The 24,536-nt window shown below is 43.4% G+C and overlaps 1 protein-coding gene across 1 annotated transcript in view; it reads right to left on the bottom strand.

Moving 5' to 3' along the window:
• LOC138801825 (kinesin-like protein KIF19) overlaps nucleotides 1–24,536 on the bottom strand; it is a 39,034-nt gene that overhangs the window by 11,415 nt on the left and 3,083 nt on the right. Inside the window, exons 2-13 of the mRNA XM_069984923.1 lie at nucleotides 22,740–22,885; nucleotides 22,512–22,592; nucleotides 16,033–16,143; nucleotides 15,151–15,238; nucleotides 13,287–13,423; nucleotides 9,461–9,586; nucleotides 8,021–8,215; nucleotides 4,929–5,081; nucleotides 4,123–4,245; nucleotides 3,526–3,688; nucleotides 1,314–1,482; nucleotides 9–198 (exon numbers count right to left, since the gene is read on the bottom strand). Of these exons, the coding sequence (XP_069841024.1) occupies nucleotides 9–198; nucleotides 1,314–1,482; nucleotides 3,526–3,688; nucleotides 4,123–4,245; nucleotides 4,929–5,081; nucleotides 8,021–8,215; nucleotides 9,461–9,586; nucleotides 13,287–13,423; nucleotides 15,151–15,238; nucleotides 16,033–16,143; nucleotides 22,512–22,592; nucleotides 22,740–22,885 (1,682 nt within the window). The remainder of the gene's footprint in view (nucleotides 1–8; nucleotides 199–1,313; nucleotides 1,483–3,525; nucleotides 3,689–4,122; nucleotides 4,246–4,928; nucleotides 5,082–8,020; nucleotides 8,216–9,460; nucleotides 9,587–13,286; nucleotides 13,424–15,150; nucleotides 15,239–16,032; nucleotides 16,144–22,511; nucleotides 22,593–22,739; nucleotides 22,886–24,536) is intronic.

The raw sequence follows: 24,536 nt of genomic DNA, 5'->3' as shown, positions 1-24,536 counted from the left end.
ATCTATACCATCAGAGAAGCTGTTTTCTTCTGCTCGGCAAGAAGCGTGTTAATTTCTTCTCTGGCCATCATGACTTCAGGAGGCTCAACCACATCAGCTTCTTCTTCCTCCTCTTCGTCACCTGCATCTAACACTATATCCTCAGACGCCTTCTCTCTCCTTGGTCGGGTGGACTCCTGAGCTTTCTCCTGCTCCCAGCTACATCAAGCAGGTAAAAAAAAAGCACAGGATGACTACTAAGATACAATTCTACTTGAAAAGCTTTCATTTTGCAATAATGATATAGCAGGTGTGTAAAATGTCGCATTACAGCGATATCCTGCTGTGTATCTATCGGACCCATTCCCACACAGCTGGAATAAATTGTATAACACAGATACCGAGATACAAGTCCATCGAGTTCAGTCTATTTTCTTTTCTTGCTAAGTTGGTCTATAAGAATGGTGACATAAAATCCTATGATATCCTCCCCCTGCTGGGAAAATACATTCTTTCCTGAATGAAATTGGATTGAAACCTTGGACTAGCCAGGACCTGGAAACACCCAATACACTGGCAGGAAAGAGTACGTGAATCCTGTGAATTTCCTGGATTACCGCATTGATTACTTATAAAACATGGACGGGTTGTTACTTTAATAAAGCTTAAATGGTTAATTAGAGCTAAACACTAATCGAGCTAAAATATAATTATAATAATACACACAAAGCTGTACAGTTCATGTCTTTGACCGAGCACATTCGGTAAACATCCACAGTGTAGAGGGGGGGAAAAAGAGTGCCCCCCCCCCCAGCAGTCGCCTCCACCAAACATTTCTTGTGGCTGCAAATATATTTTGCACAATAATGAAGAGGAAATTTGGACGAATCTCTTCTTGAGATCGAGGAGGGGGTGTCTAACCGAATACGTTCTGTGGAATGGGGCCTATACTCCCTATCTACCTCAGCCAAAGGACACAGAAAGAGCATTGGGGAGGTAAGGATAACATGTTTATCATGTTTTATATAAGGTCAGCACTTTATGAAAAGTTTTTGAGTGTCGGAGTACCCCTTTAATGGACAAACGTCTTTGTCATGGTGTTAATGCCAGTACAGGTATGGTAGACTGGGCCTAATACACTTCTAAGCAGAAGTACCATATACATTGAATCTCACACAAAAAAGTGTTAGTGTGGTGTGCTGGCTTTTGGATTGCTTCTAGTGTGTCACATCTCTTACCAGCACTCCTCCATCTATGAGCCTGTCCTAATGCAGTCAGTACACTCACAAACTGTGCACACCGTGACATAATCCACAGCTAAACATAATACTCACTCGGCAATGGTGGCCAGATGTCTTATGGCATCAATCCGCATCTCCATATTAGCATTGTTCAGCTGCAGGAGGCTGCGTCTCACCTCCATATGTTCCTGAAAAGCGATGATAATCTGTTCTTCCAAACTGGTAGGATCTTGATCTGATGAATCGTTCTGATTCTCATTCTCTATGGAAGAACGTATTAGTATATTACAAATATGGCGATCATTAACGTTCTCTGTTTAGGGTAGCAGCTTTTTCTTTTGCCAAACCCCTTGTCACATACACGCCTTGTATGTAGTCTCTCTATTCTGTTGCAAACATTCACATTTCTTGTGGCAAAAATACATATGTTCTTTGCAGGAGTAAATTACATGTTACACTATGCAGTTTCCTGATGGAAACACAACATGTGGGTTAAAGCCCTCTAGGCACAATCATACAGAGATTAGTAGGAACCAGGGTCTAGTTGGCTTCATCTTTCCCTTCCATTTTGAGTACTACTTTGAAGTCCCATGTGTTATGCTGCTGTAGGGCCACACTGTGTTTTTACAGTACTTTTATTGGGGGTGTGGGGCGGATGCAAAAAAATGTAAACGGATCCTTTAAAAAAAAAATTAAAAATCAGCGTACACAAAAATGTGGTTGACCGTGTTTTTCTGTACATTAAAAGTAACCATTTAAAAAAGAATCTGTTAAACAGACTGCAAAAACGCAGTGTGAACCTACCCTTACAAAAATTTTAATTTCCTGGAGTCCATAGGCAGGCATTTGAAGAGTACACAGGTTCCTGGTCTGCTGATCAGCTATATAGGGTGGATACAATTTATTGGTAATAAATCTGTCTCTGTTTGATTGTACACTCTAAGGCCCTATTCCACGGGCCGAGCAACGATGTAAACGAGCGCCGATCTGCTAGATCGGTACTGAAATGAAAAGAAGGGAGACAGGGGGCGCTTCCTCGTATAATAAAAGGTGACCAGGTGGATGGAAGGGATCTGCTAGATCGGCGCTCGTTTACTGGACCTATTCCACGGGCCGAGCAACGATGTAAACGAGCGCCGATCTGCTAGATCGGTGCTCGTTTACTGGGCCTATTCCACGGCCCCGATGATCGTGAAACAAGGGCTGCAAGGACATCATTACCGATGTTCTTGCAGCCCTTGTTTCATACATTACCTGTCCAGGCGCAGGTCTTCTTCTCCCGGTCCCGCACGGCAGCATCGGCTTCGGAGCGGAGCTGTCTGAACTGACAGACCGCTCAGCCAATCACTGGCCGCGGCGTTTCCGGACAGTGATTGGCTGAGCGTTCTGTAAGTTCAGACAGCCCCGCTCCGAAGCTGATGCTGCCGCGCGGGACCGGGAGAATAAGACCTGCGTCTGGACAGGTAATGTATGGTTCTGCTGAAATCGTCGGTCGCCGCCGCGCACCGCTATTCAACCGTAGCAACAAGCTGGTGGCGAATGACGATTTTAAGTCTGAACCTAAATGAACGATCAGCCGATGACACGATCATCGGCTGATCGTTCTCTCTATTCCACGGAGTGAAAATCGGCAGAATCGGGCCGAAATAGGGCCCTAAGCCATGTGTTGTGCTGCCTACAGACTTCAGGAAATTAAAATTTCAAACTAAATTTTAGTTCTTTTTCAATAATCTAACCTAACCATGCCATGTAAATAATAACTTGGCAAGTTTGATTTAAATAATAGTTCCCATCGCTCCCTGCTCAAAGAATTGACATGTCAATTCTTTGAGCAGAAAACCACGGAGAGCGGAGGCGCGCGAGCCCTCCCATAGACACACTGTGTGAGACTGAGGCAGGCGGAATTCTGCAGAATTCTGCCACTTTTGCTCCGTGTGAACTGGCCCTAATACTTTGTTTCCACTCTGGTGATGCTTCAGGGAAATTGACCACTTGATATTGAGTCCCCACACAAATTATGCCTATCACTATGGGTCCCAGTAGGAGGACAGCTTGTAAGTTAGAGGACCATTCTAACAACAAGGGGGTGTCCAAAATAAACACCATTTTGGGGTAAATTTGTGCTTGTTGCTATGCAGAGACTGTTAAAGCAGATGTAACTAATGTGCTCACATTGGGGGAAATTTATTATTTCCTGTGCCCACAGCAAAACCTGTAGGCCCACATGAGACTTTTTTGGGACGTTTACATTTCAAAATACATGCCAGAATACAGCATGTGCACATATACTTAGAGATGAGAATACCTCGTCTGGCTCGGATCTTCAGCCCCATGTCTTTCATCTCCCTCAGCTCTCGCCCGTACTGTCTAATGCTGCTCTGTAGCTGATGGATCTCCCGGTTAAGGTTGGCGATTAATCCACTGTAGCGAGTAATGTGCTGTGCCACGCTCTCATAGTTTCTCTTCACCTGGAGGAGAAAAAGATTTTGACAAAGATTTATTTATGGGAAGATGGAGAGAAACATGATTTACAGTCTACAGATAGCAGATAAAGGGGCAAGACCAGAGAGGTGTGCAGTTGCTTTTTAGACAAATCCCTCCTGTCCCGCACATAGAGCGCCAGTCAGCTGAGTAGAGAAGAGGTGCTAAGTCTGCTGGCTCAAAAAGTTATACTAGACCATTATGCTCCCCATACCAATGCTCCTGTGCTGAGGAAATGAATATGGGTGGTAACCTTAGTGTTGATTGGCGCTACCAGTTAACAAATCTCACTTACCCCTGTAACCTGCGCCTCGTACCCCCTGTGGCACAGCTTTACATAATGAAGATGCACATAGTATATGCATACATTCCTATATGCTGTGCCCCCACCTATCCACTATATTCATCTCCCCCGGCTCACCCTGTTCTTGATGTTCTTGGCTCGGCTGGCATAGATCAGCGTGGTGCGGGACTCCTCAAACGCGGCAGCTGCAGGACTGATGTGCACTATCATGACCGTCCTGCTGTTCCCGCCTAATGCATCCTATAAATGAGAGAACATTAACATTTGTAATGAGAATTTTACTGATATACACCGAATCTTATATTTAATTACAAAGCCATAATGGGTATAAACAGGTCCCAGCTCAGAGATATTCAGGGAATATTAAAAGATTGTTTTATTGTTGTAAAAGCATCAATGAGCTATGGGGATTGTGATAACTGTGTAAAATAAGCAGTCTCCAGCTGGTGATTCTCCTGTGGCGGTAAAACTACAACCCCCAGCATGCCTTGGGAGATAAAGAAACAAATTTTGAACTTTTAGGCTTTAAAAAAATACTAAGAAAAATGTATATATATATATATAGAGAGAGAGAGAGAGAGAGAGAGAGAGAGCTGTCTGCTTCCTGTTCTGTCTATGGAGATGCCACAACTCTAGTGACCAGCTGACACCATTCCAATCTGATACTTATGATCTATCTTATCAGTAAATTTTGCCCAAAAAGCCCCTTTAAGCAGTTGCGTACACATGGGGATTGTCACCCCGAGCCCCCTATGTGGCTAACCTGCTCAGTCATAGGTGTGATACCACAGATACAGGTTCAGGAGTCTTGGAAAGCTGATTGACAACCTTTATGATGACAATTACAAAGGTTGTCACCTACACCAGGTAGACATCAGGCGTCATATCAGTCACTTGTGGACCTTGTCACACCAGGGACGTACCTTTAAGAGTCGGGTAAGTTTGCTGTCTCTGTAGTTTATATGATGAGCATGGCTCCCCCCGCGCTCGCTCAGTGCTGTTATACAGTTTCCTAATGCTAACAGCGAGCGGTTAATATGTGCCCCTTCCTTCATCCGCTGGCCTCGGTTTTGTGTCTATAAGAAAAAAAATACCGAAAGCAAAATGTCATTAGGACATAAAACTCTAAATTACAACTAATAATAGAAAGGAATTCTCTCAGTTTATTACAGCTAACACAAGAGTATGGTTTAGGATGATAAGAAGTGATATGGCCCAAGGATGGCGCTTTTTAATTGTGTTCATGGTTTTATTGTTATTATAAAGTTTATCTTAAATTCAACTTTTCTATCAATTTTATTGGTCCAGTGTATATATATAAAAAGTAAAGTGACTCTAGAAGTAATTGGAGTTAAGCGGACTTGGCGAACTGTTCAGGTTCGTCAACATTCTTCAAACCCGAATGTTCGGCTTATGACTCCCGGTGGCTGGAGTTGGTGGCCGTCCTAGGGCTGCCAGGAAAAATGATACATGTATCCATGTTTTCCAGGAATCCCAATGGCTGCATCCAACTAATTTAGCCACTGGGAGTCAAATGCCGAACATTCAGGTTCAGAGAATGTTGCCGAACCCAAACAGTTTGGCTTCTATACAGACCTGTCATTATTATAGTTACACCATGTTCTCACATTGTTCATGGGACCATTTTCAGGTCAAATATTTATGGTTCAAAAAATGTCTCCAAAATGGCTGAACTTTATTAAATTCAATGGAAAAAGCGTCTTAGTTCCCACCCACTGTAATTCTACAGCCATAATTAATACTGCTGTGACATTTAATGGGCGCTTGATAAGTTGTAAGTTCACGCGGACATCTGCATTTAAATATAGGGTCAAAAAATTACAAAGAAAATTAATAAATAATTGAAAAGAACAAAAAGGAGGCTTATGTTTTTTTAACTTGGAAAAGTTCTATTTTAGGCTTAACCGTTTTACGACCATGGGTCATTGATTCCTCAATGCCCCTGTCGTTTTAGGACATCAGCTTGTGGGATCATAATGATCCCATAAGCTGATATCCCTATGTCTGCCCCCTCTCCTCTGTTCCCTGCCACTGTTACAATCTTGTGACAGCGGCAGGGGAAAGAGGGGAGGGGGCAGAGCTCATGGACGCGTGCCCTGCCTTCCTTACCTCCCCCGGCTGGCCTCCGTAGCCAAGAAACCAGAAGCCTGAGATCACTTTGCAGAGCCCTGATGGACAGCGGACAGAGAATTCTCCCTCTGTAGAGGGAGAATTCTCTGTCAGAAGCCCTATAGATGCTGCAGTCGTGCTGACCGCCTTATTTATAACTCTCAGCACCTGAGAGCGGCTCCTGCACCTGTGTCAACCTGCGGCATAAATTAATGTCGCTGCAGCCTCAGGCAGAGGCTGCAACAACGTTAATTTACAGTGCAGCGGCGGGAGGGGGTTAAAGTTATACTATCCCTCTCCATACTTTTGCTTCATCTAATTGGTAAAGAGTGTCAAATAGGCGGGGCTTCATGGCAGTTGGGCCCCATTTCCCCGCTGGGGGGAGGGCTAAACTGCCATGAAGCTCCGCCTAGACAATACTGTCCATTAAGCGATTTTAGAGCAGAATGCAGACAGGTAGACAGGTATACAGGTATATTTCAAATGTGCAGCATCTTAGCTCGTAGATGGTAAGGAGAACTGCACATAGAGTAAAGGGGATGACAGTATCACTTTAAAAGGAGTCTGAAAAAAACTATGTAAACATTCACCTACAAGACAGAAAAAAGAAATCAAGAAGACGGGAACAGATGGACGGAAGTATGACTGCAGATGAGACTGCATATGGCCTATTAGTAGTCTATCACTCTTATGTAAGCACTATTCCTCCTCTCTAAACACAGACAACTTCTATACCGCCCAACACTCCTATTTTTAACCTGCACCCATATACCTGTTGTCTGTGTTTGGAGAGGAGGAATTGTGTTTGCATTGACCCTTGTGGATTATACAAGAGTGGCTGCGGTTATTGCCTTTGTGCCTATCACATTACACTACTGGAGACTTGTGCTCATGTCTTGCACAACAATACCAGGTGAGAGTCACATTTCTATGTCTTTATTTTTTTATTATTTTAAGTTTTTCTGCACCAAGCAGCACCACCCTCTTTTGTTTTCTTAGTATCACTCATATGTGACATGGTAATGGATGGGGAACCACAGTGAAAACATGAGGCAAATGAGGCAACTGGGGCTTCCACCATAACTATTACTGTTGGTGTTTGGAGACAGTCAGCAGGGTCACAATCCTTGGTGCACTAGATCACCCAGCACCACTGATCACCACATTCGATTGTCTATGTATCCTCCACCTGTGCACAGATATCTAATCACAGTATCTTAAAGGGAACCTACCATCATAAAAATGCCATCTAATCTAGTGGCACCAAGTTAGGGCCAGTTCACACGGAGTAAAAAAGGCAGAATTCCGCAATGTCAATTCTTTGAGCGGAGAGGCGCGGAGAGCAAAGGCGCGCAAGCCTTCCCATAAAAAGCAAGTATGACACGAAGGCCGAATTCCGCCCTTTTTACTCCGTGTGAACTGGCCCTTATACAGCAGGAATTGCTGATCAGATTTATACACATCTTTGTGGGGAAAAATAATTCAATATAACTTGTAACCTATTGATAAAAGTTCAGTTCAGTAAAGTTCAGTTCCCATTCAACGATAGAAACACCTACTGGACACCTAAGACTGGAAAGTTTAGAGAGTTTAATCAATGAAGTTATACTCTGTATATTCTAAAATCTATTCTCACAGAGAAAGATATCAATCTTCTCAGCTCCTCCTTCTTTATAACATGGTGCCCATAGATTTGATTGATAGTATTTTCATGGTGATAAGTTCCCTTTAAGAGTCTATTAGTGTTCCCTTTAAGAGTCTATGACCAGAAGGTATGAGATGGAATTGGAAAGCCAAGGTGGAAGCTGGTGACGACTGCTTCCTCTGCCGATACCAGTGGATCTTAGGAGCCATATTGGAATACAATAAAAAAAGAAGCTAATACCTGGGCTGCTCTCTCCGACCCTGCGAGATCGATCATGAACAGCTTTCCTGTCCTCAGTTCATCATGGACATTGTGTGATTTGCTCCTGTATTTCACAATGACTTGTAGTACCGCGTGGGACCGGGAGGAGGTCTTGTTAGCAGCTGTAGGTTCTTGTGTCCGATGTCGGTTTCCTTTTTTTAACAAAACTATGGACTAGATAAGACAGAGCAGCGTAGTGGTAAGTATGCATTAGGCAACTTAAACCTCCTGTCACTTCCCAGCAGTTATCTCATTGCTTTAACAGGTACGGTTAAAATAACAGGTAGTACCTTCACTATGAAGATCCTTTTAAATTTACAGATTTGTCAGCCATGGGCGGCCACAAGCGAGATCAGTGCTTGTTTGCAGTGCCTTTATTCAGCACGACAAATCAAGCAGCCGTGCTGTCAGTTTGAACATTACAAGCAGTGTATACTTACCATCTGCGCTGCTTGAGATCCGGCATCCAGCTTTCCGGTCTTCAGGCTGCCAGCTGTATTTTCAGGCCCCAACTCCTCCAGCTGTCAATCATTCTGGAGGAGGCAGCGGTCAAGCAGAGTATTGCTGGAATGCCGGATTACAAGCAGCACTGAAAGTAAGTATACACTGCATGTGATCTTATTACTGACAGCACAGATATATACATATGTGTTCTGTCAGATTCCCTTTATCATTAATGGCCACACATAACCCTGTTTACACAGGAAGATGTGCGGCCCATAACGATAAATTTGAAGCAGGCTTAAAAGATACACTCAAACGAGCTGATCACTATCACTTTTACACGGGCTGATTATTGGCCACAGGAGATTTTTTTAGGGTGTTTATATTATTATCCTTGTCTCTAAAGGCGTATATTATTCCTGTTAGCAAAAGTGCTAACTATCCAAGATCCAGCAATGCCAATGGACTGTAATAGGACAATCTCAGGAGTAGATATGAGGGAACGTCCTAAAATTAATTTCGGTCTGCTTCAATAGAATTAGCCATCAGACTTGATTCAGTTCAAATAAATTTGGTCTAAATTAAAAGTGTCCGAATATCTTCAAAAATAGGTTTATTGTTTTTTTTATGTCTATCCTGTGCAGTGCGGGGTTCCCACAAGCAGCCGTGCAGCGATAAGCATGATGGACAAGGCAGAAGATGTGTAGCTTTGTGGGGCTAGAAGTAGTGGAAGTGTGGAAGATTATATGAGGCTGATGTTGGTGTGAACAAACGCTTTATAGAATGCAAAACATACAATTACATATATTGATATTACATCACAACTTTCAGCATTCTGGGAGTTGTAGTGTAACAGCAGCAGGACTATAGCTGGAAACCATAGCTTTAGATTCAGTACTGCTTGCTAGTGGTTTCTGTGCAGACAGCGCCGACTGGTGGTGATATTTGGAAACAACATGTTTTTACAGTATTCACCTCTTCAGCATTGTGAGTGAAGACTTCAGTAATCCCGGCAATCTGTATGTTTCCTTTAGTGTCCTCTCTAAGCTCCAAAAACCCAGAAGAAGGGTTTATAAGGTCACGGATTAACTCATTGTAGATCTGCAAGTTTAAAGAAGCGACATCAGTCACATTAACCAATGCATTGTCTACGATGCACATCAAGAGAGGGGAAACATTGATGTTATAATATAAAAAGCAAATAAAACCTCAAAAAATTCAAGAATTTACCAGTAATCCTTGAGATAATGCATAAGGAACAATTCCCTAGTATAGTATAATTATTACATGCAATAATCATTCCATGATATTAAAGGGAAAGTCTGGAGAAAATTTTTATTAAAGTATTGTATTGCCCCCCAAAAGTTATACAAATCACCAATATACACTTATTATGGGAAATGCTTATAAAGTGCTTTTTTCCCTGCACTTACTACTGCATCAAGGCTTCACTTCCTGGATAACATGGTGATGTCATTTCCTGGATAAAATTGTAATGTCACTTCCTGTCCCATGTTTTGAGACTGGTAACTGAGACTCCACGGAGCGTTCTTTTGCATATTTAAATTTATAGGGGGCAATGCATCAGTGGAGACTCTTCAGTGAGCACTCCATTTGATTTTTTTTTGTCGCTGGACTCCCTGAGCTTAGCGATTGCTGTGTTTTGTTGGTCTATTTTTCATTGCCCCTGCTAGCCAGAATCCTACTCCACACTGACGAGGGGCAACTACCCCGAAACGATCGTCTGTGGATGGATGCCTGCCTTGGTAAACCCTTGTCATGTCGCAATACTCGCCACAGAGTTAGACTTTGACGCAAAAGGGGCCACCCTGGTATTTCCCTATTTATGTTCCAATACTCGCAACCGAGTGGGACTTAAGGGGCTACGTATCAGGGTGGTTTGGTGTTCTCCCCACTGGGAGGCACCCCCTTGGCAATAGGCTTCCCTCCCCTGGAGGGATATCTGGCTATTCCTGTGTTTTGAGACTCGTAACTGAGACTTCACGGACCCTTCTTTTGCATATTTAAATTTATAGGGGGCAATGCATCAGTGGAGACTCTTCAGTGAGTACTCCATTTGATTTTTTTGTCGCTGGTCTCCCTGAGCTTAGCGATTGCTGTGTTTTGTTGCACTTCCTGGATAAGATGGTGATGTCACTTTCTGGATACAATGGGGATGTCACTTCCTGGATAACATGGTGATGTCACTTCCTGGATTACATGGTGATGTCACTTCCTGGATAACATGGTGATGTCACGCCCCCACTCCCAGAGCTGTGCGGGCTGTGGCTGCTGGAGAGGATGATGGCAGAGGGATGCTCAGTGTCCTTCCAGTGCCCTGTGTCCCTCAGTGTCCCCCTGCCATCATCCTCTCCAGCAGCCACAGCCCGCACAGCTCTGGGAGTCGGGGCGTGACATCATTATGTAATCCAGGAAGTGACATCACCATGTTATCCAGGAAGTGACATCACCATGTTATCCAGAAAGTGACATCACCATGTTATCCAGGAAGTGACATCACCATGTTATCCAGGAAGTGACATTTCCATGTTATCCAGGAAGTGACATCACCATGTTATCCAGGAAGTGACATCACCATGTTATCCAGGAAGTGACGCCTTGATGCAATAGCAAGTGCAGGGAAAAAGCACTTTATAAGCATTTCTCGTAATAAGTGTATATTGGTGATTTCTTTGTATAACTTTTGGGGGGCAATACAATACTTTAATAAAAATTTTCTACGGACTTCTCCTTTAACTATTATAGTAAGCGAACTCCAACATTTTCCTAGTCAGACATAACACTCCTTAAAGGGACAGTCCAACAAAAGACATTAATGTATTGCCATGTCCCTATAGACCAGTGCTTCTCAATTCCAGTCCTCCATGTTTTGAGGATTTCCTTAGTATTTCACAGGTGATATAATTATACTCAGTGCATCAGGTATTAGTACAGGTGTTCTTTGTATGGGATAGCCTCAAAACATGACCTGTTGGTGAGGCCTGAGGACTGGAATTGAGAAGCACTGCTATAGACAACACTTCAGGGGGTAAAAGTCCCAGCATTCTTTGCAAACTCAATTTGCTCAGAGCTCTCTATAGTATAACAGGATGGACTGGGAGCTCAGAGGTGATAGAGGCGAGTCCATCAACAAGCTTATCGATTGTTTCTATTGACACCCAGCAGTCCTGGGCTATATTATTGAGTGGCCCAAATCTCTTCCCTTTGCATAGGCTACCCAACCCTGATACACGCTCCTCAACACTGAAATTGCAATGCAAAGAAGGAAAACTTGTGGAATTATGAAAATCACAGGATCGACAGACGTGCTAATGATATGCAAATGATAACAAAATGCTAAAAATGATAAAATATGAACCATCTTGATATATTCCTTATTGAGTATGAGCGTCATGTACAGCATACACACACTTTAACACCTTGATGTTACTAATGGTTGTTGCTCTAAATGCACTTGGACACGTAGATCATCAAGATCCTATTGCAATTGGTGATCAGCAGTGTACCGGGAATAAATACTAGAGGGGTCCGGCTCCTGTACATTATGTCCCCTCACACCATAATCCCAGGAGCAGGATTAGTGTGATGTTCCCTCATTGCAACCTTTATGGCATCTAGCCCAATGTCATGCAAGCCCCTTCTAGCACCTTAGTTTGTGACGTGGTGAAGTGGTGATAACTGGTACGTGTAACGAGTGTGTACCCACTGTGCCACCCTACAGGTTTGCCTTAAGGCTTTTTCATGGAGAGGAGTCTAAGTGCCCTCTAGGTCACACTTTATCCTGCTCCTGGATGTGGAAGATGGACTTCTGGACATTAGGTTGCAAATGTGGTTGTGGTGTGAGTAGCAGGTGACCCCCAAGAACCACACAGAGTTGGTGCTAGGCACCAGGGAACAGGCCAAGTATACATGGTCAGCAAGCCGGGTCATCAGCAGGAGAAACAGCACAATACCAGGGATGAGGCAGGAATCATAGTCAGACAAGCGAAGGGTCACAGCAGACGGCTTCACAGGCAGGTCAGACAATCCAATTCAGCAACAGGAGAGGCACATGATATAAACAGGGGTCAGGCAGTAGGCATAATCCAAAGAACAAGCATGGGTCAGAATTCAGGGAGAACCAGCAGAATAGCAAAAACGCACCTTCACTTGGAATGCAGCAATGCAATAATGCTCAGGCAAGGAGGGGCGGGTGGAGCTAGTTTAAATAGGTGCAGGTGGCTCTGGATTGGTGGGCAGCAGTAGCTGTCTCTGTAAATCCAGAGGAGTTGGTCACATGTACACCCTTGTGGCCAGAAGCACCATTGAAGACGGGACCAAAAGGAGGAAGATAGGGACAAGCAGCCCCAGGACCAACACAGAACTCAGCAGAGGAGGAGACAGGAGCACAGTAGAGGCAAGTGAAAACTGAATGGTACCAAGGGCAGTGAGTAGCGGGGCACAGTTCTAGTATGCCAATAAACAGGAGGCATCATACAATCATACTGTACCAACTTCATCCAATTTCTGTTTCAGGTGGCTAAAAAAATCTGTTTTTGATCTGGCTTTTATACCACTGATTCCCTTCCACATCCAGACTGTAGCTAGGTGCCTAAAAAAAGTGAGAATTTGCATATAATCTTAGTGACAGCCGCTGATTCTTTGATCTTTATAACCTTATAGCTTGTCCTTCTTGGTTCTGCAATTTCAATGTTGAGTATTGTGAATACCAGCAGTTTAGCACAAGGGCAGAAACAAAGGACACATATAACAATACGTCATGTATACGGCCCACGTTTACCTCCAGGTAGGACACTGATACAGAATAATCTGTGCCGTCACTAATCTCCTCCATGGTCCTGAAGAGATCGTTCAGAGTTCTGTAGAATATTCCTGGCTCACCATCTATTCCCAGCATAGTGTATGTCTTACCTGTACCTAATATAAGAAACATTTCATACATAATCAATTGTCTTAGAAAAGTAAGAAATAATATGAAAAAACCTACAGGGGCTGGCAGGGCATGCTGGGAGTAATAGTTTTACAGCAGCTGGAGAGACACAAGTTGAAATAACTGATCTAGAAGTATTACATCCTGAGCTTATCATTGTGTAACCAACTGGAGACTTCCAAGGAAGATCAGCAGGAAGCAATCACCCCCTTCCCCCCACTCTTAGCTTGTGTTATATTCTGCTCCCTCTCACCTTGGTTTCTATAAAGATTTTATGTGTGTGTGTGTGTGTGTGTGTGTGTGTGTGTGTGTGTGTGTGCCTTTATATAATCTATGTGAAGCTACTCTGCACTACTTCAATCTTATGTTTTGGTGAACTAAGTGCAAGTGTCATGATGTTGTGATAGATAGATAGATTGTGAGTAGAGATGAGCGAACCTGGAGCATGCTCGAGCCGATCCGAACCCGAACTTTCGGCATTTGATTAGCGGTGGCTGCTGAAGTTGGATAAAGCCCTAAGGCTATGTGGAAAACATGGATATAGTCATTGGCTGTATCCATGTTTTCCAGACAACCTTAGAGCTTTATCCAAGTTCAGCAGCCACCGCTAATCAAATGCCGATCATTCGGGTTCGGATCGACTCAAACCCGAACCCAGTTCACTCATCTCTTATTGTGAGCCCTCGCGATCAGGGTCCTCTTCCCCCATGTACCAGTCTGCCATTTGCCTTCATATAATGTGTTTTGATCTTGTAATGTTCCTGTTTGTTACCCCTATCTATTGTATAGCGCTCTGGAATTAAGGGCGCTTTATAAATAAATAATAATAATAATGAGAATAGTAAAAAAAAATAGATAGATTCTAGATAGATAGATAGATAGATAGATAGATAGATAGATAGATAGATATGCAACAAGATTGTAGGCAGCACTGCTACAAAGTCTAATAGTGTGGTGGGTGCCGCCTGGAAGATCTCAACCAAAGATCAATGTAGTTATCCAAAGTAAGGCCAACAGCACTCCCGAACTTCAGAGAAAACATGAAATTTATTCCATGAAAAACAAAGTGCAGCACAGCAAAGAAAAGCACTTTTATTTTTGCTGTGCTGCACTTTGTTTTCGATAGATAGATAGGATAGATAGATAGATAGATAGATAGATAGGAGATAGATAGATAGATAGATAGATAGGAAAGAAGGAAATAGGGAGATAGATAGATATGCAACAAGATGGTAGGCAGCACTGCTACAAAAGTCTAATAGTGTGGTAGGTGCTGCCTGGAAGATCTCAACCAAAGATCAAGGTAGTTATCCAAAGTAATGCCAACAGCACTCCCGAACTTCAAAGAAAAAGTGCAATTTATTCCATGAAAAACAAAGTGCAGAACAGCAAAGAAAAGCGCTTTTCTTTGCTGTGCTGCACTTTGTTTTTCATGAGATAGATAGAAGAAGCAGCACAGCTAGAATGGAGTTTGTTGGTGCCAGCAGACCTAGATCCTGACTTCAGACCAAAGGAAGTAATCATAGTGTAGTACTCTAACCGACACGTCTGTTATGTGGCTCCACGACACCATTTTCAAGCATTTGAAAAACTGTGAAGTGAAGCCACTGAAATGTTGCGTCTGTTCGAGTGCTACACTATGTTTGAAAATTAATCACAGTTTCACCTATATTGTTGGAGTGCCATAGATAATGATAGGGAGATGATAGATTACCTGTGGGGCCATATGCAAAGACAGTGGCGTTGTACCCAGAAACGATGCCTTCAACCAGGCTTTTTGTAGTTGATTCATACACACAGTCCTAGAGAGACACATTTAATACCTTACATCATGTTATACTTATAGCCAATAAAGAACTTTTTCTAAAAGAGACTGCTTTATAGAGGGTTTTTTTTCCACAAAATCTATTATACCCCACCCAATCTATAGAGAGGGAAGAACTGGGACCCTTTACCTGCCCTGGTGGTCTACAGGCTCCTTCAGTCATATATTTGGGTTCTGCCACACTATTCTTAGTTTCTGGGCAGAAGTAATAACATGTATGGAGCAGACAGTGGGCTTACCCTGTATGCTGGACTCCAAAGTCTGTCTCCTTGATTGATGGTGGACAAGTGAAACATGAAGACCCTTTCTATTCTATGCCGCAAAAACTATCATCTATTTAAACTGGAGACCTACTAAGGGGATAATATGGACACCAATTTTGTGCACATTGCCGCCCCAAGTCCGATGTCCTGAACCAACTGCTGTCATTTGGGACATCAGACCAGAAGTCAGGGCAGGATTTGTAGGGGTAATACATCAAAAGTTTTGATTGGTCAGGGTCTGGGTGTTCAGGTATTGTTAGAGCTAGAGCGGGAAGCACCTAGCTAAGCTTTTCTCACAGCTCTAGCTAATGATCTGATGGGTGTGGATACCCAGACCCTACCAAAAATTTTGATATGTCTTTAGGAATTGTCAAAAGTTTGATAGAGACCCTTAAACCTCATGTCTTTATACCTTTAGAGCTGAAACCCTTCTATGTATGTGATGGAGCTAAAAAAAACAGGTATATTTCTGCATACCCAACCATGGCTAGAATATAGTTATATATACCTGGGAAGCATACTGATCCATTACTGCATCAAACACAAAGGTTCTCTGCCTGGAACGATTCGCCCTCCACACATCATCTGGATCTTCATTCGGATCCTTCAGCAGTAACATCTGTGAGTGAGGTGGAATAAAGGAAAGCTCAGCTGGTTATACTAGACACCTATTATCTGTGGCCATTTCTATAGTGTTAACCATTCCCTATAACAGAATATTCCATCCAATCAACATACACATGCTACAACCTTGTGAAGAAAAGGTGACCACGAAAAGGAAAACATTTATTTAGCTGACAGATACTTCTCCCAATCCCCTGTATACAAGTGTGGTGAGCCCCTGAAGGATGTTATAGCGGTGGGACGGCCGGTCACTTGCTAGATGGAAGTGTGACGCCACTTCTATGGTGGATGGCCGAGATACAGCCGGACCTTAAGGTTTTGTCACGTGACACCAGTGCCTGGTGGGCACACTGGTGTGATGGCACGTCTGCTTTTGAGGTGTAAGGCCAGTTGTACCCTTTTCCCCTGTGGTCGGTGTCCTGTCAGGTTGCTACTGGGTCCCTTGGGATTGTGTAGTCATGGATGATATAGTCACAGGTGGCCAGAGAGGTGTAGTGACCTTCCCGGATAGTAGGACCCGTCACCAGGGGCGTAACTACCACTATAGCAGCCATAGCAGCTGCTAGGGGGCCCGCTGCATTAGGGGGCCCCATGGCCTGCTTCTGCAATACACTGGGCCCCATGAACCGTCATCATATGCAGCACACGGTGGCCGAGCTGGCTTCCCCGGTTTTGCAAATGTGCCTTTAATTACAAGCACTCCTGACCAGCGCTTGCAGTTATGTAGTTGTGACTACACTTGATGCTTTAGTGGTAAGTCGGGGGGGGGGGGGCAATCAAAAGTTTGCTATGGGGCCCCGTCATTTTTAGTTACGCCCCTGCCCGTCACCCACAGAAAGGGGAAATGTCCCAAGGTTGCGGTGTATATGCTGTGCAGGTGGTAGTGAATAATCACAGACTCCATGGATAACGACTTGCTTTACTATTGGCAAATGTGTAACAGGTAATACAGATGAGCTCGGATATACACTTGATAAAGTTCCAATAAATATTCAAGCATAGAACCACCAGATCTGTGTGATAAGTGCTGAGTAGGATATAGTAGAGTTGATAGAGTTGTACTGAGGTAGCGTAGTAGAGAGGAGGGTGCCGTTAGAGTCTCAACCCAAGTAGTAATGTGCTCTGCCTTTCTATAGTCTTCACACCACCTTATGCCCACTAGCTTTGGCTGAACCGTACTAAAAGGTGACACAGGCCCCAGACCTTGTTACCTGGGATGAGCAGAGTGCTCACGGTTCCCTGGCTGACACTCACGCTGCAAGATGGAGTTCCTAGACTTTACAGTAACTTTGCTCCACCCGGATTAGTTACTATTATTAGAACTGCGTCCTTCCTTCACAGAATGTCGACTAAGACTCCTCTTTCACCCAAGGGACTAGCTTCCTATCCAGTGTGTAAGGCGCGCTGTGGTTGGGTGGAAAGAGTGCAAAAGAAGAGCAGAAAGGGAAGAGATAATAGGACAGAAGAAAGTAAAGATCCTACTGGTTCACTGATTCTGGTACACATAAGCACAATAACCCTTTGAGACACTTTAGCTGTGCAGCTTCCACACTTCTGTACATAACACAGTGACATCTAGTGGTCATCCCTTAAAACTACTGTGGCTGTAACAAGACATAAAAAAGTACAGACTTTTGCGAAGGGTGTGAACAACAGTAACGCCCCTAGTGGGAGACCACACATGCATCTCTATTAAATCCACACACTGAGCCTAGCCGAGCATGCATGTGTTCGTGGCTCATCTACTGAGAACAGAAGGGATTGGGCAGTTAAAATGCAATACATCTGAATCTTCTCTCCAGCAACATCTGCTGTCATGGGAGAATGATTCTCACTTTTGTCTATCCTATAGATGCTGCTCAGATAAAAGTAATTATGTTAGATAGGATGGTCTAAAGCATGTATGCCTCTTCCTAAATGCTGCAATATCATTAGTCCTGAATATTCCATCCAATTCTTGTGAGGAAAAGGTGACTTTGCAATGTAGAAAATTTCTACTTGAAATTTTCATTTCCTGGAGTCCGTAGGCAGCACAATATAAAAAAAATGCATGTGTGTGCTGCCATAGGACAAAAAGGAAAACATTTATAGCTGCTGCTCAGATAAAAGTAGTTATGCTGGATAAGATGGTCTAAACCATGTCTGCCTCTTGCTAAATGCTGCAAGGAATAATCTCATTGATCCTGATTTAACCCCTTCGGGACCAGGCTAATTTTCGTTTTTGCATTTTCGTTTTTTCCTCCTTGTGTTAAAAAGGCCATAGCACTTGCATTTTTCCACCTAGAGACCCACATGAGCCCTTATTTTTTGCGTCACTAATTGTACTTTGCAATGACAGGCTGAATTTTTGCATAAAGTACACTGCGAAACCAGAAAAAAATTCAAAGTGTGGTGAAATTGAAAAAAAAAACGCATTTCTTTTATTTGGGGGGACTGTGTTTTTACGCCATTCGCCCTGGGGTAAAACTGACTTGTTATATATGTTCCTCAAGTCGTTACGATTAAAACGATATATAACATGTATAACTTATATTGTATCTGATGGCCTGTAAAAAATTCAAACCATTGTTTACAAATATACGTCCCTTAAAATCGCTCTATTCCCAGGCTTATAGCGCTTTTATCCTTTGGTCTATGGGGCTGTGTCAGGTGTCATTTTTTGCGCCATGATGTGTTCTTTCTATCGGTACCTTGATTGCGCATATACGACTTTTTGATCGCTTTTTATTACATTTTTTCTGGATTTGATGCGACCAAAAATGCGCAATTTTGCACTTTGGGATTTTTTTGCGCTGACGCAGTTTACCGTGCGAGATCAGGAATGTGATTAATTAATAGTTCAGGCGATAACGCACGCGGCGATAGCAAACATGTTTATTTATTTGTTTATTTATTTACTTTTATTTATAACCTGGGAAAAGGGGGGTGATTCTGACTTTTATTAGGGGAGGGGGATTTTTACTTATAACAATACTTTTTTTTTTACTTTTACACTTATACTAGAAGCCCCCCTGGGGGACTTCTAGTATAAGTGCTTTGATCTCTCATAGAGATCTCTGCAGCATAGATATGCTGCAGAGATCCATGAGATAGGCACTCGTTTGCTTTCGGCTGCTGCAGCCGGAAGTAAACGAGTGCCGAGCCGGGGACGGCGCCATCTTGGAGCGGTCCCCGGCCGGCTTCAGAAACGGAGATCGCTCCACCGGGACAACGTCCCGGAGGAGCGATCTCCGCCACTAGACACCAGGGATAAGCTGAATCCGGTAATCGGATGCAGCTGTCATGTTTGACAGCTGCATCTGATTACTGTATTAGCGGGCACGGCGATCGGACCGTGCCCGCTAATACCTACGGTCCCGGGCTACAAGCGGCACCCGGGACCCCCGCGGTTCAGAGCGGGGTCGCCGCGCGGCCCCGCGCTGAACGCCCGCACCCGCGCGAGGACGTACCGTTACGTCCTCGTGCGGGAAGGGGTTAAAAATGAGACCTAAGTGTTATAACATCCCCTCATTTACTGAACCACTGCACATGTATAAACCTATGGGAGCACATAGAAAAACATCACCCAAAATAGAGTGGTACCTTGGTTTAAGAGTAACTTGGATTGAGAGCGTTTTGCAAGAAGAGTTTCCTATTTGTTAAAAATTGTAACTTGGTTTAAGAGCTCCCTGTACTGGGTGGGAGGAGGAGTGGGGGAGGGGCATGGTCTGCATAGTGTGGTCTACAGTACTGTACTCTGATCCAGGAAGTCTCCCTCCCCTCCCAAATCATGGCAGATCCACTTCAGGCTGGGGCTTGCATTAGGGGACAGGAGGGTGGAGGTAATCTCTCCATAGCTGTAACCCCTCTATGTGCTCACATCTGCCCATTATTATTATTTGCCCATTCCTTCATGCCTCCTGGAGTTTCTATTAGTCTTTGTACTTCCCATCCTCTCCATTCCTGCTATATTTGTGCCTTCACTCACACTCAGCTATACACACTGCTGTATAGAAATGTTTCTATCACTGTCCTTCTGCACAGTTCCGTGATTCTCACTTCCTGATTGGTCCATGCTGAACACACACCCCTTCTCCATTGCAGTCATGTGACCACACAGACCTCTGACAGCAGCCCTGCTTCTCTATTCTAGCCTGTTGTACTACACTGCTGCATTATGGGGATCTGAAGTTCCATCCTGTATCTGCAAACTGCTGCTGTGTTATCAGGTTTATGCACTTAGTATACATTATACTCCACATGGAGATTTCTATACTGTACAGTAACTTATAATATGACATATCCAGCTGTTTCTAAATGTTTGTTTTATTTGTTTTCAATCATTATTTTTGGGGTGGAACCAATTGTCTGAATTTTAATGATTTCTTATGGAAAAATTTGCTTTGGTTTAAGTCCCTGAAGGAATTATGCTCCTAATCCAAGGCATCCCTGTATATTATTCATAGATATGGTCAAGCTGGCTGTTCATTCTCCCTGCAGCGGCCACTACAGGTGACACGTGGTATTACATAGCAGCCATTCAGGTAAACAGTGGCCCCTGTTATGCATAGTGACCTGTAAGGCAATTACAAATCCAACAAATTTTGCTGTTGGAAAAAGTGCAGAAATTCAGTGGATTTTCCCTATTTTTCCGCATTGTACAATATACTGGTGAAAGTTAAAGATCTGCTTATAAACCTCAAGAAAAGTTCATAAGAACCAGCGTGTAATTGATTTATTTGTCTAATGTGAGATGTAACTTTAAGATGAAGAAGGCGACAGAACTAATGTGTGGTCTAATGTATTCCTCAGGGAAGCAAAGAACAGTACAGAGCTTCTCCATAGGGACCAGACACTCTTCAGAAATTGTATGTCTTACATAATCACTAGGAACAAGTGAGCCCACAGGGACGTTCATCTGTGCACCGCGCCTAAATATGAGAGCCTCCCCCCTCCATCAATAAGACATAAGGACACCACTGCATGTGGAACCTGCATCTGTGAGGTGGTTTCTGATGATCATACAATGCGTTCAGGGGTAGCGGGGTTACAATAAGTTTAAAGGAACACTAAACCTAGAAGGTAATAATACAGGAGATAATGGTTGTCAGGCTGCAGAATTTTCTGACTGCTCCTGAACCAAACAATATTGCAGACATGGTGCAGAGAACAAAGGGTTAATCTCTTGCCAATCTTTCAAATCAACTGGTGTCAAAAAGGTATATATATTTGTAAATCACTTCTGTTTAACAATCTCAAGTCTTCCAATACTTATCAGCTGCTGTATGTCCTGCAGGAATTGGTGGATTCTTTCCAATCTGACACAGTGCTCTCTGCTGCCACCTCTGTCCATGTCAGAATTGTCATAACAGAATTTAAACACGCCTGGGATAGACATAAGATAATAAGAAAGAAAATACTAAAAGGGCAGACTAGATGGACCCAGTGGTCTTTTTCTGCCGACAATCTTCTATGTTTCTATGTCAGGAACTGTCCAGAGCAGCAGGAAATCCCCATAAAAAACCTCTCCTCAGGACGTTTCTGACATGGACAGAGGTGGCAGCAGAGAGCACTGTGTCAGACTGGAAAGAATACGCCCCTTCCTGCAGAACTTACAGCAGTTCAAGTACTGGATGACTTGAGATTTTTAAATAGATGTAATTTACAAATCTATATAACTTTCTGTCACCAGTTAATGTGGAAAAGAAGATAGATAGATAGATAGATAGATAGATAGATAGATAGATAGGAGATAGATAGATAGATAGGAGATAGATAGATAGATAGATAGATAGATAGATAGATAGATAGATAGATAGATAGATAGATAGGAGATAGATAGATAGATAGGAGATAGATAGATAGATAGATAGATAGATAGATAGATAGATATGTGATAGATAGATAGATAGATAGATAGATAGATAGATAGATAGATAGGAGATAGATAGATAGATAGATAGATAGATAGATAGATAGATAGATAGATAGATATGTGATAGATAGATAGATAGATAGGAGATAGATAGATAGATAGATAGATAGATAGATAGATAGATAGATAGATAGATAGGAGATAGATAGATAGATAGGAGATAGATAGATAGATAGGAGATAGATAGATAGATAATTACTGTCCTTTATAAAATGCTGATGTCGCACAGACATATCAAATGTTTTGCTGGGTCGAGGTCTCATTGCTGAGACCCCCAGTGATCACTAGATATAGTCATGTGCTTCTCTCCCCGGCGTACTTATTGCAGGAGTCGGCCATCATACACATACAGAAGCAGGCGGACACATGTGGCTATATCTAGTGACTGATGGGGGTCTGAGCACCGATCAAACCAAACATCTGTGTGATGACACTTGAAGGTTTCTTACTTGTTCTCCGCGCTTGTACGTTATGCATTGTGCTCCCTCCTCCATTTCAGTGTTATTCAGAGGTCGAATACGCACAGCAACCTGTAAGAGAACAAGAAAAGCCGAACATCTTACTCTGCTACAGCTATTAATGGAGAACCAGGCGCTGATCCAAGGGAGGGCTGTACAATGGAACCCATTGTAAGTGGAGGCCAGGCAGAAGGCAGACTTAGGTGCGGAGATACTTACTGTGATGTGATGATACTGGAAGTCATCTTTTGCATTCTTCATTATCCCAGATTCTGTGCTTAGAAGAGAGGCGGCCCAGGCCTGGTCCGAGAGGTGCGATATGTGCAACCCTAACACTGTCTGTGCCTTCTCTACATGGCACAGACCTGCGCAGAGGCGAGGAAAGCATGAGGTCCCATGGCAGCATTACATCAACACTGGCTCCTTTGTGCCCAGGGACACTGGGAATGCGACACAAGCACCTGAGAGCTGGATATTGCTATGTACAATATGATTAAGACATACGTTACATTATGAAAACGTATTCTCAGACCAAACTGACATCTTATGAGTCGGTAGCAGCTGACAGCACAATAACCCTACCATCCAGCGGAGAACAAGTAGTACCAGCAACAGCCAATAGGTAAAGCAGCTACATGAGTGTATCCCTGCCCAACAACAAGGAGGCGGCTGCCCACCTGCTGTCACCACAGCCTGACAGCCGGAGACACAAAGAGTCAGCAAGACACGGGGAACCAATTAAAGGGGCTCTCCAGCCTTTACACGTCCATCTAAAAGAACAATATTAGATAGGTTGGGATGTGACTCCTATGAGTGGGGATGCTGGAAGTCAGAACCCCAAACATCTAATATTGATGGCTGATCCATGTATTTCAACAGTATGTATCCATTGCTATTGATTAGGGATGGTCCAAAGTTTGGTTTCGTATGAACCTGAACTCTCGGCATCAGATTCTATAGCCTATGGCTATGGCTGTATCCCAGTTTTCCAGGTGGTCCTCCCGCTGTATCCACCCTCTCCACGGAGCGGGCAGACAGCGGGAATCATTGCAGAGCCAGGTTCGGATCATCCCTACTATTGATAATTACAAATATTTTTATTTGTAAAAATGGCATGGTCCTTTTTTTTTTTTTAACCACTGTCCGGTTCCCATGCTGAACACCGGTCTATTTGAGAGCGCTGGCCCACCCTGGAGCAGTGGGGGCAGGCCCGCCAGTCCCCAGTGTGACAATGGTGGTATATTCGCTTTAAATACATTTAGTGGGATAATCCATTTAAAGGATATCACCACCTTTTATCAAGTCTTTGCTTTGGCTGTCCTGGCATGATGAAAATTCCAAACTGCTGACACTGTTAGATCTAGGAGACACATGGTGCCCTGCATAGATCTGTCTGTGCTTCCAGAATGTACAAAATGCTTTTGTATTACAAATCTGCAATCCCTCCTTGCTCCCCCTGCCATATCTGAGCCAGCTTTCTGCATCCTGGAAGCACAGATGGATATATGGAAGGTACCAGGTATTTCTTTACCCAACAGCTATCAAACAGTGTAATATGAATTGCAGCCAACAAGTTCCCTTTAAACATAATGGTGACTTTATTATAGCAGTCTGCCCTTTCCTGATTGGATCCTCTCTGTATGGAGACTAGATCCATGCTCCCAGAGTGCAGCATAAGATCCAGTGATTTGCTTCAGTGTGAATCCACCTTAGATGGAAGATCCAGTGATCTCAGTGACTTGTAGAAAGGCCAGGGCATTGCGGCCAGGATTTTACTGCCAACCTTATAGGGGGTTTCTCTTGTAAAGGTGAGCACAGCATACAGAGGATGGGGTGATCAAGGAAAAACATGAAGATGATCCTATGGACGGTAACAACTGGACTATGAAAGGGTTAAGAGCAGGATGTTGGGAGCTATTCTAATCACCAGGTGGAGTAGTCAGGAAAGTAGAGCAAATACAGAGCTGGTGTCTGACTAATGTGTCCAAATTCACAACTTGTTGTTTCTTAGGCACA

Source organism: Dendropsophus ebraccatus, chromosome 9 (genome assembly GCF_027789765.1).
Source record: "Dendropsophus ebraccatus isolate aDenEbr1 chromosome 9, aDenEbr1.pat, whole genome shotgun sequence".
Classification (NCBI taxonomy): Eukaryota; Metazoa; Chordata; class Amphibia; order Anura; family Hylidae; genus Dendropsophus; species Dendropsophus ebraccatus.
This window is presented reverse-complemented; position numbering and strand designations above follow the sequence as displayed.